This window comes from Lytechinus variegatus, chromosome 4, assembly GCF_018143015.1.
Source record: "Lytechinus variegatus isolate NC3 chromosome 4, Lvar_3.0, whole genome shotgun sequence".
In the NCBI taxonomy this organism is placed as follows: Eukaryota; Metazoa; Echinodermata; class Echinoidea; order Temnopleuroida; family Toxopneustidae; genus Lytechinus; species Lytechinus variegatus.
The window spans coordinates 57243250-57259419 of record NC_054743.1 but is presented as its reverse complement, the minus strand read 5'-3'; the positions used below and the strand labels follow the sequence as shown (position 1 = coordinate 57259419).

Sequence of the window (16170 nt, the reverse complement as noted above, 5' to 3'; positions counted from 1 at the left end):
ATGTTTGTTAACAGAATGTTTCCCTTGAAAATCCTGGAAATGCCCCTGCGTTGAATATAGATGAGTTCTGTTCGTCGGACGTCAGTAATCGGTACTGATATCTGTCGGGTAAAAGCCTAACTATACCCCTGCTTACACATATCTTTGGTTATTATCGTCCCCCTTTCTATCCTATGGGATAGAACGCCACAACGCCACAACTGGGCGTTGTGGCGTGCGCCTGTAATCCAAGCTGTGGGGAAGTTACAAATTGATGCAGAGGATCGAGGTTCGAGCCCTGGTCACGTCTTTCGGATGGTGACGTTAAAGGTCGGTCCCAGACGTAAATAATCATATCTGATTGATCCACGTCTGACAAAACTCAAATACACACACACACCTATGTACCTGATCCCTTCATCCGCCTATCTATCTTTTCCAATTTCAATGCGCTCAATCTTCTGACATTCCTGCCAGTGAATGAGTGATTTTCCCCATATCTAGTGATATATCATGTTGCATATTTTTTCACGTTCATATTTTTTTCATGAGTGAATGCATACATTTATTTTTGTTTTAACTGTGTATATGGAAATAAAACAAATGCATATCAATACATGAATACAACTGATTTCATTGTCAAATGCCTATTTTATAACGTCTCTAAATGAGCAGAATTGGGAACATAATTTGAACACCTTCAAAGAGGAATAAAAGAAGAATTTAAATATAGGGCCTAAACATTGCAATAATAATTTCGAAAATAAAGTGCAATCGCCCGATAGCAAATATCAGTAATAGCAAGATCCCAACTGTTTTATTGGGCACCCCCTTGGTAACCTTTTCCACCATCAGTGCCACTTCCAGACCTAGACATTCAAACTTGTATGGGAGGGGGCTGCAAAATGCAGGGCAACGGGGACTACGAGGTGCCCAAATATCCTCGTGTATTGGTAATTTGATGACCCAATGTACAATTTCTGTAAGTTTCATATCATGTAAAAAGGCTAAATAATAACTGGGGAAAAAATGTTTACACCCTGAGACCAGCACAACGAATAAGGAATTTTTAATGACGTGCGGTTATTAATCCCATTATTCCCAAGCTACTTTATCCTAAATTATTATATAAAAAAGTAAAAGATGCATAATGACCGAAAGATTTAAATAAATGCTTGGTTCATGGGTCACTGACTATTAATCGACAATTTCTCTTTATATATGAAGCATCATAGCCTGATTAGATAACTTGACGTCAATATCATGAGGGGTATTAAAAAATCTGAACTTATATGGTTTGCTTGTATTACTGTTTTACATGTAAAAACATCCTAATGGATATGACCTTTGTAGTTGATGCCATCGACGATGATGTTGAGTAGAAGTCATCATGATAGCTACCATCGAGTTTCAGTTCCTTCAGATGATTCATCTTACAGATGAACTGAGCGAAATCACGTGATGCAGAGGGGCGTTCACTGAGATCCTCATCGTGCCAAAGAGTCTCAATCTGATATCACAGTAACATAAAAATGAAGCCAAAATTACTTGACGTTTATTATATAACAATGTACACTGACATCATATATGATTTGCTTTATCCACAAATTAATAAACAAATCCGGTTATGAAAGTATTCATGGTATGCAAATCGATATCATGTGGAAGATCACTCACTTTAAATGTTGATCATTGCATTTGCACATTTCCGAAAATGTCACTTATAATACTTTGGGAAAATAGATCCTGCCAAAGAAAATCTGGATAAAACAACATCTTTTTAAAATCTGCTATAAATGGTAATTTTACTCTTCTTCAAATAAAAAGGTAAAAATGTTATATATCCTAAAAGAAATTTTGATAAAAACTTGGGTTTTAATATACAGACCTATTCGTCGTATGAAACATACTTATTATGATTATAATGGAAGATGTTAATGGGTCAATCGGTTGCATCATTCAAAGGATTTTCAAGAATTTTAGAGTTGGGTAATTGAGTTGATTTATTGATATCCGAACCTCCGAAAATTGTAAGTGTATCATTACATAAAACATTCTACAAAACAAGATATGATTTCATAATCAAAAGAAAAAAAACATTCTGGTTGCATGATGTTTTTTTCATGATATATCATTCGGTAGAGCTCAAGAATCAAATAAGGGGGTATTACCCTTTTCCATATTTTCCTTGATCCCTTTTTCGGAATAAAAAGGGGAAAATTAGCCGAAAGATTCATAACAATTTCTTGGTTCATGGTTACAATTGACTATTAATTGACAGTTGATAAAAAAGACAATTCAGTAAAGACAATTCCATTTATATGAGACATCATAGCCTCATTAGATAACTGGACAATAATAATAATAATAATAATAGGCATTTATATAGCGCCATCTATCTAGAAATACATGTATTCTATTCCGAGGCGCGTTGTTATTATCATTATTACCCCGGCTTTAGCTCGATCTGCCTCTCAGTGCTCATGCATTCAAGGAATTAATCCTGCCGGGTACCCATTCACCTCAACTGGGTCGAGTGCAGCACAATGTAGATAAATTTCTTGCTGAAGGAAACTACGCCATGGCTAGGATTCGAACCCACGACCCTCTGTTTCAAAGTCAGAAGACTTATCCACTGGGCCACAACACTCCACACAATGACGTCAATAGAATGAGGGGTATTAAAAATCTGAACTTATAATTCATATGGCTTGCTTGCAATGCTGTTTTACAACAACCGGGTCTGGAATAAAGACTTAGTACTTATATTATAATTTTTGAAACAACCGGGTCTGGAATAAAGACTTTGGGCTCATATTATTATTTTCATAACAACCGGGTCTGGAATAAAGACTTTGGATTTATATTATAATTTGTTAATTGACCGGGTCAGGAAAAGAGACTTTGCACTTTTGTGCTAAATGAACGCATTACTATACGATTTTAGTTCAGAACGGATTTGCCAAAAATCCCTTCAAATTTATTACATTTGTGGGTAAAGTCATTATTACATTTGTGGGCGATCAAAAATTATTACATTTGTGGGTAAAGTGCATTATTACATTTGTGGGTGAAATTATTACATTTGTGGGTAAAGTGTTATTACATTTGTGGGCGTTATTACATTTGTGGGTAAAGTGTTATTACATTTGTGGGCGTTATTACATTTGTGGGCGTTATTACATTTGTGGACGCAATATAAAATTCCCCGTACTATTTTTGTTTTTTTATGATGGAAAGAAATACATCATTCAAAATCGAAATAAAATGTATTTTGGACAATGAGATTACCTTTTGGGGTGCATGATTATTTTTTTTTTGCTTGTCAAATTGTCCAGCCACTGGTCCCCCTACCCTTGGAGAGAGCTTTCCGCCCTTGAAAGCTGATTTTCCAAACTTTATGTCCACCTCTGTGCACCCCCATACCACTTTAGTCCCAAAATGCACACCTCACCATGGTCAAACCAGCCTACGCCCTTGCTACCCCTTTTGCTGTCGCCGTTTTCGAAAAGATTTCCTCATTATCATAACAATAAAAATTGTAATATAAGAAGAATGATTAATCAGAGGGAGAAAATGTCATAGTTATTGTTTTATATCAAACAGGAAAGAAATATATTACATATACGATGCACTTGTAGTGTTTTTTTTATATATAGTCATTAAAATTATTTTGATTATCATTTCTTCTTGAATAATGATTGGTTAAAAGGAACTGGTGGTTCGCTTAAATATCCCCTTTTATTCATGTGCCCCCCCCCATCGGCTGGCCAAAAAAAAAAAACGGGGAAAAAGAGAAAAAGAAGGAGAAAGTGAAAGAAACAAAGTGGGAAGGAAGAAATTATTATTATGTTATATTATATTATAATTATGTTATGTTATATTACATAAAAATAAAAATATATATATATATAACTTTATGAAACATAATTTGCTCAGGGCCTATGTATATGTACAAAAATTTCAGCTCGCGCTTCGCGCTCGCTTCATTTGGTTAATGAAATACGTAGGGTCGTCGTGAATTCCTACAAAAAAGCCTTAAAATGTCCCTCTTCAGGTCTGAATTTCCTAAATTTTTAGCTCCTGCTTCGCGCTCGCAATATTTGATCAGTGAGATGTGCATTTTAATCATGATTACAATGACAATTGCTTTATGTGTTTGGATGTATATAATTCTAACAAAATCAGCAAGAGCTTGGCACTCGCATGAGAATACTTTGGTGAGATATGTATACTCTTAATAGACTCCTAAAATATAGTCCTTAAAATGTCTGATTGGGATCAATATATACAAAAATTTTAGCTCGCGCTTCGCGCTCGCATTGTTTGTTTAGCGAAACAGGTACATATCATAATTACAAAAATTTGCTTATAATTTCCTCTTTTAGGTCTGAATATAAAAAATGTTCAGCTCGCGCTTCGCGCTCGCATTATGTGATCAGTGACATACATATCCGTTTAATGACACTGTCCTTAAAATATCTCTATGAGGTCAGCAAGTTTAGCAACTGAGCGCGCTTCGCGCTCACTTGGTGACTCAAGATTTTTGCTGGTGCCCCCCCATGCCGTGACCTACGGTACGCCACTGTATCGCAATAACGTTCGCTTCACGCAACCCGGATGTTGTCAGCAGTAATATCGATCCATCACACTAGCGTACTTAAGGGGAGGGGGGGCAGGGGACAGACTGCCCCCCCCCCCCTGACGAGTCACAAGCCAAAAAAAAAGAAAAAAAGGAAAGAAAAAAGAAAAGAGTGAAAAGGAAAGAGAGAAAAAAGAGGGAAGGGGAAAAGAAGAGAGAAGTTAAGATAAAGGGGAAAACAAAAACTGGATTGTACACTGTCGGAAAAATAGTCAAGCACACGGAGCTGTTCCAACTGATTTGTTTTTTTTAGTTCCACCTTCTTTGTCGGTAAATGTCAATTTAACTGTAAACTTTTATCGGTAAATTGCGATTTTTACGCAATGCGACTTTTAGAGCTCTCTGAGCATGGACTGGGCTGACCAGGGACAGGAAAAGGGTAGAGAACAACTTTTAGGTAATATAATTATGATAATAAAAAATTCGCTCGCGCTACGCGCTCTTATCAAATTGTTATTTGGGTAGTACCGGGTACCTAAGATAAATGTCTAATTTTCAGGTTGAAATATAAAAAAGATTCAGATCGCACTTCGCACTCGCGTCAATTGATTGGTTAGAAACCAATTTGTTCGTGGTTACTAAAAGTGCTTAGAATATCCAGTCGGAATATCAAAAAGTTTTAGCTCGCGCTTAGCGCCCGCACGATTGACCCATCTTATAAAACTGCTAAGAACGTCTAGTGCCCAGTTAGGAATATCAAAATTTTAGCTCGCGCTTCGCGCTCGCATATTTTATTAAGGAATATACCCATGCTATTAATAATTAAATGCACAAAATGTATCGTTTTAGGTCTACATTTTTTAAAAAAATTTCAGCTCGCGCTTCGCGCTCGCATCAATTAATTATTAAGTTAGAAACCAATCTGTTCATGGTTATTAAAAGTGCTTAGAATATCCAGTTCTTAAGTTGGAATATCAAAAGTTGGAAAATCAAAGCTTTGCGCCCGCACGACTCTTTAGATACCCATCTTGTAAACATGATTAGAATGTCTAGTGTGTAGTTAGAAATATCAATTTTTTTAGCTCGCGCTTCGCGCTCGCATATATCATTAAGGAAGATACCCATCCTATTCATAGTTAAGTGCATAAAAATGTATCGTTTTAGGTCTCAATTTTCAGAAAATTTCAGCTCGCGCTTTCCGCTCGCAATTATTATTTTTTTATATAATTTCAATGTAAATTGTTAGGCACGTGCAATTTCGAAGACTTTTTGGGGGTGGGGCTGTCAAATGTTTGTTAACAGAATGTTTCCCTTGAAAATCCTGGAAATGCCCCTGCGTTGAATATAGATGAGTTCTGTTCGTCGGACGTCAGTAATCGGTACTGATATCTGTCGGGTAAAAGCCTAACTATACCCCTGCTTACACATATCTTTGGTTATTATCGTCCCCCTTTCTATCCTATGGGATAGAACGCCACAACGCCACAACTGGGCGTTGTGGCGTGCGCCTGTAATCCAAGCTGTGGGGAAGTTACAAATTGATGCAGAGGATCGAGGTTCGAGCCCTGGTCACGTCTTTCGGATGGTGACGTTAAAGGTCGGTCCCAGACGTAAATAATCATATCTGATTGATCCACGTCTGACAAAACTCAAATACACACACACACCTATGTACCTGATCCCTTCATCCGCCTATCTATCTTTTCCAATTTCAATGCGCTCAATCTTCTGACATTCCTGCCAGTGAATGAGTGATTTTCCCCATATCTAGTGATATATCATGTTGCATATTTTTTCACGTTCATATTTTTTTCATGAGTGAATGCATACATTTATTTTTGTTTTAACTGTGTATATGGAAATAAAACAAATGCATATCAATACATGAATACAACTGATTTCATTGTCAAATGCCTATTTTATAACGTCTCTAAATGAGCAGAATTGGGAACATAATTTGAACACCTTCAAAGAGGAATAAAAGAAGAATTTAAATATAGGGCCTAAACATTGCAATAATAATTTCGAAAATAAAGTGCAATCGCCCGATAGCAAATATCAGTAATAGCAAGATCCCAACTGTTTTATTGGGCACCCCCTTGGTAACCTTTTCCACCATCAGTGCCACTTCCAGACCTAGACATTCAAACTTGTATGGGAGGGGGCTGCAAAATGCAGGGCAACGGGGACTACGAGGTGCCCAAATATCCTCGTGTATTGGTAATTTGATGACCCAATGTACAATTTCTGTAAGTTTCATATCATGTAAAAAGGCTAAATAATAACTGGGGAAAAAATGTTTACACCCTGAGACCAGCACAACGAATAAGGAATTTTTAATGACGTGCGGTTATTAATCCCATTATTCCCAAGCTACTTTATCCTAAATTATTATATAAAAAAGTAAAAGATGCATAATGACCGAAAGATTTAAATAAATGCTTGGTTCATGGGTCACTGACTATTAATCGACAATTTCTCTTTATATATGAAGCATCATAGCCTGATTAGATAACTTGACGTCAATATCATGAGGGGTATTAAAAAATCTGAACTTATATGGTTTGCTTGTATTACTGTTTTACATGTAAAAACATCCTAATGGATATGACCTTTGTAGTTGATGCCATCGACGATGATGTTGAGTAGAAGTCATCATGATAGCTACCACTGAGTGTCAGGTTCTTAAGATGATTCATCTTACAGATGAACTGAGCGAAATCACGTGATGCAGAGGGGCGTTCACTGAGATCCTCATCGTGCCAAAGAGTCTCAATCTGATATCACAGTAACATAAAAATGAAGCCAAAATTACTTGACGTTTATTATATAACAATGTACACTGACATCATATATGATTTGCTTTATCCACAAATTAATAAACAAATCCGGTTATGAAAGTATTCATGGTATGCAAATCGATATCATGTGGAAGATCACTCACTTTAAATGTTGATCATTGCATTTGCACATTTCCGAAAATGTCACTTATAATACTTTGGGAAAATAGATCCTGCCAAAGAAAATCTGGATAAAACAACATCTTTTTAAAATCTGCTATAAATGGTAATTTTACTCTTCTTCAAATAAAAAGGTAAAAATGTTATATATCCTAAAAGAAATTTTGATAAAAACTTGGGTTTTAATATACAGACCTATTCGTCGTATGAAACATACTTATTATGATTATAATGGAAGATGTTAATGGGTCAATCGGTTGCATCATTCAAAGGATTTTCAAGAATTTTAGAGTTGGGTAATTGAGTTGATTTATTGATATCCGAACCTCCGAAAATTGTAAGTGTATCATTACATAAAACATTCTACAAAACAAGATATGATTTCATAATCAAAAGAAAAAAAACATTCTGGTTGCATGATGTTTTTTTCATGATATATCATTCGGTAGAGCTCAAGAATCAAATAAGGGGGTATTACCCTTTTCCATATTTTCCTTGATCCCTTTTTCGGAATAAAAAGGGGAAAATTAGCCGAAAGATTCATAACAATTTCTTGGTTCATGGTTACAATTGACTATTAATTGACAGTTGATAAAAAAGACAATTCAGTAAAGACAATTCCATTTATATGAGACATCATAGCCTCATTAGATAACTGGACAATAATAATAATAATAATAATAGGCATTTATATAGCGCCATCTATCTAGAAATACATGTATTCTATTCCGAGGCGCGTTGTTATTATCATTATTACCCCGGCTTTAGCTCGATCTGCCTCTCAGTGCTCATGCATTCAAGGAATTAATCCTGCCGGGTACCCATTCACCTCAACTGGGTCGAGTGCAGCACAATGTAGATAAATTTCTTGCTGAAGGAAACTACGCCATGGCTAGGATTCGAACCCACGACCCTCTGTTTCAAAGTCAGAAGACTTATCCACTGGGCCACAACACTCCACACAATGACGTCAATAGAATGAGGGGTATTAAAAATCTGAACTTATAATTCATATGGCTTGCTTGCAGTGCTGTTTTACATGTAAAAACATCCTATAAGATATGACCTGTGTAGTTGATGCCATCGACAGTGATGTTGAGTAGAAGTCATCATGATAGCTACCACTGAGTGTCAGGTTCTTAAGATGATTCATCTTACAGATGAACTGAGCGAAATCACGTGATGCAGAGGGGCGTTCACTGAGATTCTCACGCCGGTCATGAAGAGTCCCAATCTGATATCACAGTAACGTAAAAATGAAGCTAAAATAACTTGACGTTTATTATACAACAATGTACACTGACATCATGTATGATTTGTTTTATCCACAAATTAATAAACAAATCCAGTAATGATAGTATTCATGGTATGCAAATCGATATCATGTAGAAGATCACGCATTTTAAATGTTGATCATTGCATTTGCACGTTTCCGAAAATGTCACTTATAATACTTTGGGAAAATAGATCCTGCCAAAAAAAATCCGGATAAAACAACATCTTTTTAAAATCTGCTATAAATGGTAATTTTACTCTTCTTCAAAAGGTAAAAACGTTATATATCCTAAAAGAAATTTTGATAACAACTTGGGTTTTAACATACAGGCCTATTCGTCGTATGAAACATACTTATTATGATTATAATAGAAGATGTTAATTGGTCAATCGGTTGCATCATTCAAAGGATTTTCAAGAATTTTAGAGTTGGGTAATTGAGTTGATTTATTGATATCCGAAACTCCAAAAATGGTAGGTGTATCATTACATAAAAAAATACAAAACAAGATATGATTCCACATTGAAAGAAAAAAACATATTTCTAATTGCATAATGTTTGTTTCATGATGTATCATTCGGTAGAAATCGCGAATCAAATAAAATGGGGGTATCAATCCTATGCTAATTTTTCCTTGATTCCTAAATCAAAATGAAATGAGGAAAATTAGCCGAAAGATTTATGAAATTTCTTAGTACATATGGTTACAATTGACTATTAATTGACAGTTGATATAAATGACAATTCAGTAAAGACAATATCTCTATAAATGAGGCATCAAAGCCTCATGAGATAACTTGACGTCAATAGAATAAGGAGTATTAAAAATCTGAATTTATATGGTTTTCTTGTATTAATGTTTTACATGTAAAATATTCTAATAGATATGACCTTTGTAGTTGATGCCATCGACGATGATGCTGAGTAGAAGTCATCATGATAGCTACCACTGATTGTCAGGTTCTTAAGATAATCAATCTCACAGATGAACCGACCGAAATCACGTGATGCAGAGGGGCGTTCATTGAGATTCTTACACCCGTCATGAAGAGTCTCAATCTGATATCACAGTAACATTAAAATAAAGCCAAAATTAATTTACACTTTTCATATAACAACGAACACTGACATCATATATGACTTGTTTTATCCACAAATTAATAAACAAATCCGGTTATGAAAGTATTCATGGTATGCAAATCGATATTATGTAGAAGATCACGCATTTTAAATGTTGATCATTGCATTTGCACGTTTCCGAAAATGTCATTTATAATACTTTGGGAAAACAGATCCTGCCAAACAAACCCCAGATAAAAAACATCTTTTTAAAATCTGCTATAAATGGTAATTTTACTCTTCTTCAAAAGTTTAAAATGTTATATATCTTAAAAGAAATTTTGATTACAACTTGGGTTTTAACATACAGGCCTATTCGTCGTATGAAACATACTTATTATGATTATAATAGAAGATGTTAATGGGTCAATCAGTTGCATCATTCAAAGGATTTTCAAGAATTTTAGAGTTGGGTAATTGAGTTGATTTATTGATATCCGAACCGCCGAAAATGGTAAGTGTATCATTACATAAAAAATTCTACAAAACAAGATATGATTCCATCATTAAAAGAAAAAAAAAACATATTTCTAATTGCATAATGTTTGTTTCATGATGTATCATTCGGAAGAAATCGCGAATCAAATAAAAAGGGGGTATCAATCCTATGCTAATTTTTCCTTGATTCCTAAATGAGGAAAAATAGCCGAAAGATATATGAAATTTCTTAGTTCATATGGTTACAATTGACTATTAATTGACAGTTGATATAAATGACAATTCAGTAAAGACAATTTCACTATATATGAGGCATCAAAGCCTCATGAGATAACTTGACGTCAATAGAATGAGGGATATTAAAAATCTGAATTTATATGGTTTGCTTGAATTACTCTTTTACATGTAAAATATTCTAGTAGATATGACCTTTGTAGTTGATGCCATCGACGATGATGCTGAGTAGAAGTCATCATGATAGCTACCATCGAGTGTCAGGTTCTTAAGATGATTCATCTTACAGATGAACTGAGCGAAATCACGTGATGCAGAGGGGCGTTTACTGAGATCCTCATCATGCCAAAGAGTCTCAATCTGATATCACAGTAACATAAAAATGAAGCCAAAATTACTTGACGCTTCTTATATAACAGCGAACACTGACATCATATATGACTTGTTTTATCCACAAATTAATAAACAAATCCGGTTATGAAAGTATTCATGGTATGCAAATCGATATTATGTAGAAGATCACGCATTTTAAATGTTGATCATTGCATTTGCACGTTTCCGAAAATGTCATTTATAATACTTTGGGAAAACAGATCCTGCCAAACAAATCCAGATAAAAAACATCTTTTTAAAATCTGCTATAAATGGTAATTTTACTCTTCTTCAAAAGGTAAAAATGTTATATATCTTAAAAGAAATTTTGATTACAACTTGGGTTTTAACATACAGGCCTATTCGTCGGATGAAACATACTTATTATGATTATAATAGAAGATGTTAATGGGTCAATCAGTTGCATCATTCAAAGGATTTTCAAGAATTTTAGAGTTGGGTAATTGAGTTGATTTATTGATATCCGAACCGCCGAAAATGGTAAGTGTATCATTACATAAAAAATTCTACAAAACAAGATATGATTCCATCATTAAAAGAAAAAAAAACATATTTCTAATTGCATAATGTTTGTTTCATGATGTATCATTCGGAAGAAATCGCGAATCAAATAAAAAGGGGGTATCAATCCTATGCTAATTTTTCCTTGATACCTAAATCAAAATGAAATGAGGAAAAATAGCCGAAAGATATATGAAATTTCTTAGTTCATATGGTTACAATTGACTATTAATTGACAGTCGATATAAATGACAATTCAGTAAAGACAATTTCTCTATATATGAGGCATCAAAGCCTCATGAGATAACTTGACGTCAATAGAATGAGGGATATTAAAAATCTGAATTTATATGGTTTGCTTGTATTACTGTTTTATATGTAAAAACATCCTAAAATATATGACCTGTGTAGTTGATGCCATCGACAGTGATGTTGAGTAGAAGTCATCATGATAGCTACCACTGAGTGTCAGGTTCTTAAGATGATTCATCTTACAGATGAACTGAGCGAAATCACGTGATGCAGAGGGGCGTTCACTGAGATTCTCACGCCGGTCATGAAGAGTCTCAATCTGATATCACAGTAACGTAAAAATGAAGCTAAAATAACTTGACGTTTATTATACAACAATGTACACTGACATCATATATGATTTGTTTTATCCACAAATTAATAAACAAATCCAGTAATGATAGAATTCATGGTATGCAAATCGATATCATGTAGAAGATCACGCATTTTAAATGTTGATCATTGCATTTGCACGTTTCCGAAAATGTCACTTATAATACTTTGGGAAAATAGATCCTGCCAAAAAAAAATCCGGATAAAACAACATCTTTTTAAAATCTGCTATAAATGGTAATTTTACTCTTCTTCAAAAGGTAAAAATGTTATATATCCTAAAAGAAATTTTGATAACAACTAGGGTTTTGACATACAGGCCTATTCGTCGTATGAAACATACTCATTATGATTATAATGGAATATGTCAAAGGGTCAATCAGTTGCCTCATTCAAAGGATTTTCCAGAATTTTAGAGTTGGGTAATTGAGTTGATTTATTGATATCCGAACCTCCGAAAATGGTTAGTGTATCATTACACAAAAAATTCTACAAAACAAGATTTGATTCCATCATTAAAAGAAAAAAAAACATATTTCTAATTCCATAATGTTTGTTTCATTATGTATCATTCGGTAGAAATCAAAAATCAAATAAAAAGGGGATATCAATCCTATGCTAATTTTTCCTTGATTCCCAAATCAAAATGAAATGAAGAAAAATAGCCGAAAGATTTATGAAATTTCTTAGCTCATATGGTTACAATTGACTATAAATTGACAGTTGATATCAATGACAATTCAGTAAAAACAATTTCTCTTTATATGAGGCATAAAAGCCTTATGACTGAGATAACTTGACGGCAATAGAATGAGGGGTATTAAAAATCCGAACTGTATATGGTTCGCTTGTATTACTGTTTTACATGTAAAAAAATTCTAATAGATATGACCTTTGTAGTTGATGCCATCGACGATAATGTTGAGTAGAAGTCATTATGATAGCTACCACTGAGTGTGAGGTTCTTCAGATGATTCATCTTACAGATGAACTGAGCGAAATCACGTGATGCAGAGGGGCGTTCACTGAGATTCTCACGCCGGTTATGAAGAGTCTCAATCTGGTATCACAGTAACGTAAAAATGAAGCCAAAATTACTTGACGTTTCCTATACAACAATGTACACTGACATCATATTGGATTCGTTTTATCCAAAATTAGTAAATTAATCTGGATATGATTATGCAAATTGACCTAATGTAGAAAAATAGCTCAATTTAAATGTTTCTCATTGCATTTGCATGCTTCCGAAAAGTCAAGCCCCATATTCCACAAAGCATGATACGATTCGATAATCAAAAGAAAAAATATATATTTCTGATTCCATGTTTTTTCATGATATATTATTCGGTAGTGTTCAAGCGGTTATTATTCCCATGGTACTTTCTCTCAGATTCCTAAATCAAAAATGAAAAGGGACATAACGGCCGAAAGATTTATGAGATTGCTTGGTTCATGGTTACCATTGACAATTGATGTAATAACAATTCAGTAATGACAATTTTTCTTTATATGAGGCATCAAAGCCTCATGAGATAACTTGACGTCATTAGAATGAGGAGTATTGAAAAAATCTAAACTTATACGGTTTGCTTGTATTACTGTTTTACATGTAAAAAAATCCTAATAGATATAACCTTTGTAGTTGATGCCATCGACGATAATGTAGAGTAGAAGTCATCATGATATCTACCATCGAGTGTCAGGTTCTTCAGATGATTCATCTTACAGACGAACTGAGCAAAACCACGTGATGCAGAGGGACGTTCACTGAGATTCTCACTCCAGTCATGAAGAGTCTCAATTTGATATCATAGTAACGTAAAAAATGAAGCCACAATTACTTGACGTTTCTTATACAACAATGTACACTGACATCTTATATGATTTGTTTTATCCACAATCCCGGTTATGATAGTATTCATGTTAGACAATCCGATATCATATAGAAGATCACTCAATTTAAATGTTGATCATTCCATTTGCATGTTCCAAAAATGTCACTTATCATACTTTGGAAAAATACATCCTGACAAAGAAAATCCGATAAAACAAAATCTTTTTAAATTCTGCTATAAATAGTTAATTTTACTCTACATCACAAGGTAAAAATGTTATAAATCTTAAAGTAAATTTTGATAACATCTTGGGATATTATTATCGTGATTATAATGCAAGAAGTTAATGAAAAAAACATGTTTCTGATTGCATAATGTTTATTTGATGATGTATCATTCGGTAGAGCTCAAGAATCAAATAAGGGGATATTAATCCTATGCTCATTTTTCCTTGATTCCTAAATCAAAATGAAATGAGGAAAAATACACGAAAGATTTATGAAATTTCTTAGTTCATATGGTTACAATTGCCTATTAATTGACAGTTGATATAAATGACAATTCAGTAAAGACAATTTCTCTTTACATGAGGCATCAAAGTCTCATTAGATAAGTTGACGGCAATAAAATGAGGGATATTAAAAATCCGAACTTTTATGGTTAGCTTGTATTACTGTTTTACATGTAAAAAAATCCTAATAGATATTACCTTTGTAGTTGATTCCATCGACGATAATGTTGAGTAGAAGTCATTATGATAGATACCACTGAGTGACAGCGTCTTAAGATGATTCATCTTACATATGAACTGAGCGAAATCACGTGATGCAGAGGGGCGTTCACTGAGATTCTCACTGTGCCAAAGAGTCTCAATCTGATATCACAGTAACGTAAACATGAAGCCAAAGTTACTTGACGTTTCCTATACAACAATGTACACTGACATCATATTTGATTGGTTTTATCCCAAATTAATAAAATAATCTCGTTATGATCGTATTTAATGGTATGCAAATTGACATATTGTAGAAAATAGTTCAGTTTAAATGTTTCTCATTGTATTTGCATGTTTCCGAAAAGTCAAGCCCAATATTTTGGAAAAAAAATCATCCTGCTAAAGAAAATCCGGATAAAACAAGATCTTTATTAAATCTGCTATTAATAGTTAATTTCACGCTGCATCACAATGCATAAATGTTATATATACTTAAGTAAATTTTGATAACAACTTGGGTTAAAATCTGCACCCTATTCGTCATGTGAAACATAATTATCATGATTATAATGCAAGACGCTAATGGGTCAATCACTTGCAACATTCAAAGGGTTTTCAAGAATTTTAAATTTGGATAATTGAGTTCATTTATTGACATCCGAACCTCCGAAAATTTTAAATGTTTCATTACGTAAAAAGCATTCTATAAAATATAATGCGATTCGATAATCAAAAGAAAAAAAATATTTCTGATTCCATGTTTATTTCACGACATATCATTCGGTAAACTTCAAGAATCAAACTACATTTTTTGATAACTTCGTATTTTATATTTTGTGAATATTATTTCTCTCTCATTTATTTTTTTCTCATTTGATTACATATGTCTGTATGTGTACTCTGTTATTGGTTTTGTTATCTATTTTTGAGGGGCCCACATTGTACAAGCATTGCTTTTTAGTGGGTCCCTCCATTTCCATCTTAATTTAATTTCTATTGAAAAATAGTATACTTATTTAAAACCTCCAATGTGTTGCCCAAATCGTGTAAGTTTTTTTCACAACATATGTATTATTATTTTTGTTTCTTTGCAATGGATACAAATACTTATTTTTATATATATGGTATACAATTTGTTTTTGTTTGATGGAAGTGAAATAAATAAAATTGAAACTGAAATTGAATCAATGCGGTTATTAATCCCACACACTAAGAAATTTGGGTTCAATTTTTCACCACTTGGAGCGCAGAGGCTTGTCGCTAAACGGGTACCCCTAGAGGTGTACAACAGACACGAACTCTAACATAGGAGCTAACTCGCACCTCGATGTTATAAAGGGGTGTACGCACGTATCGTACACCCCATTTCTTAGTGTGCATTACCCTAAATTCCTTAATCAAAAATGTAAAGGGACATAACGGCCGCAAGATTCATGAAATTGCTTGGATTATGGTTTACCATTGACTATTAATTGACAATTCATATAATAACAATTAATCAAAAACAATTT

At 33.8% G+C, this 16170-nt stretch overlaps 1 protein-coding gene across 1 annotated transcript; it reads right to left on the bottom strand.

Moving 5' to 3' along the window:
* Positions 1 to 1124: 1124 nt before the first annotated feature.
* LOC121412758 lies at positions 1125 to 14740 on the bottom strand. The gene is made up of 9 exons (XM_041605521.1): positions 14627 to 14740; positions 13744 to 13884; positions 12999 to 13166; positions 11886 to 12053; positions 10784 to 10948; positions 9689 to 9856; positions 8588 to 8755; positions 7174 to 7338; positions 1125 to 1489 (listed from the first exon to the last, which is right to left on the bottom strand). The coding sequence occupies exons 1-9, from the start codon at positions 14738 to 14740 to the stop codon at positions 1286 to 1288; spliced, it is 1461 nt and encodes a 486-aa protein (XP_041461455.1). The 3' UTR covers positions 1125 to 1285.
* Positions 14741 to 16170: the final 1430 nt, after the last annotated feature.

Bases quoted from the DNA above. Each gene is read 5' to 3' on its own strand.
- LOC121412758 (XM_041605521.1), bottom strand. From the start codon at position 14,740: ATGAATCATCTTAAGACGCTGTCACTCAGTGGTATCTATCATAATGAC. The intron at 13,167-13,743 runs GTTATATCTATT...CTGTGATACCAG, and splicing joins CGATGGCATCAACTACAAAG to ATTGAGACTCTTCATAACCG. The intron at 7,339-8,587 runs GTCATATCTTAT...CTGTGATATCAG, and splicing joins CGATGGCATCAACTACACAG to ATTGAGACTCTTTGGCACGA.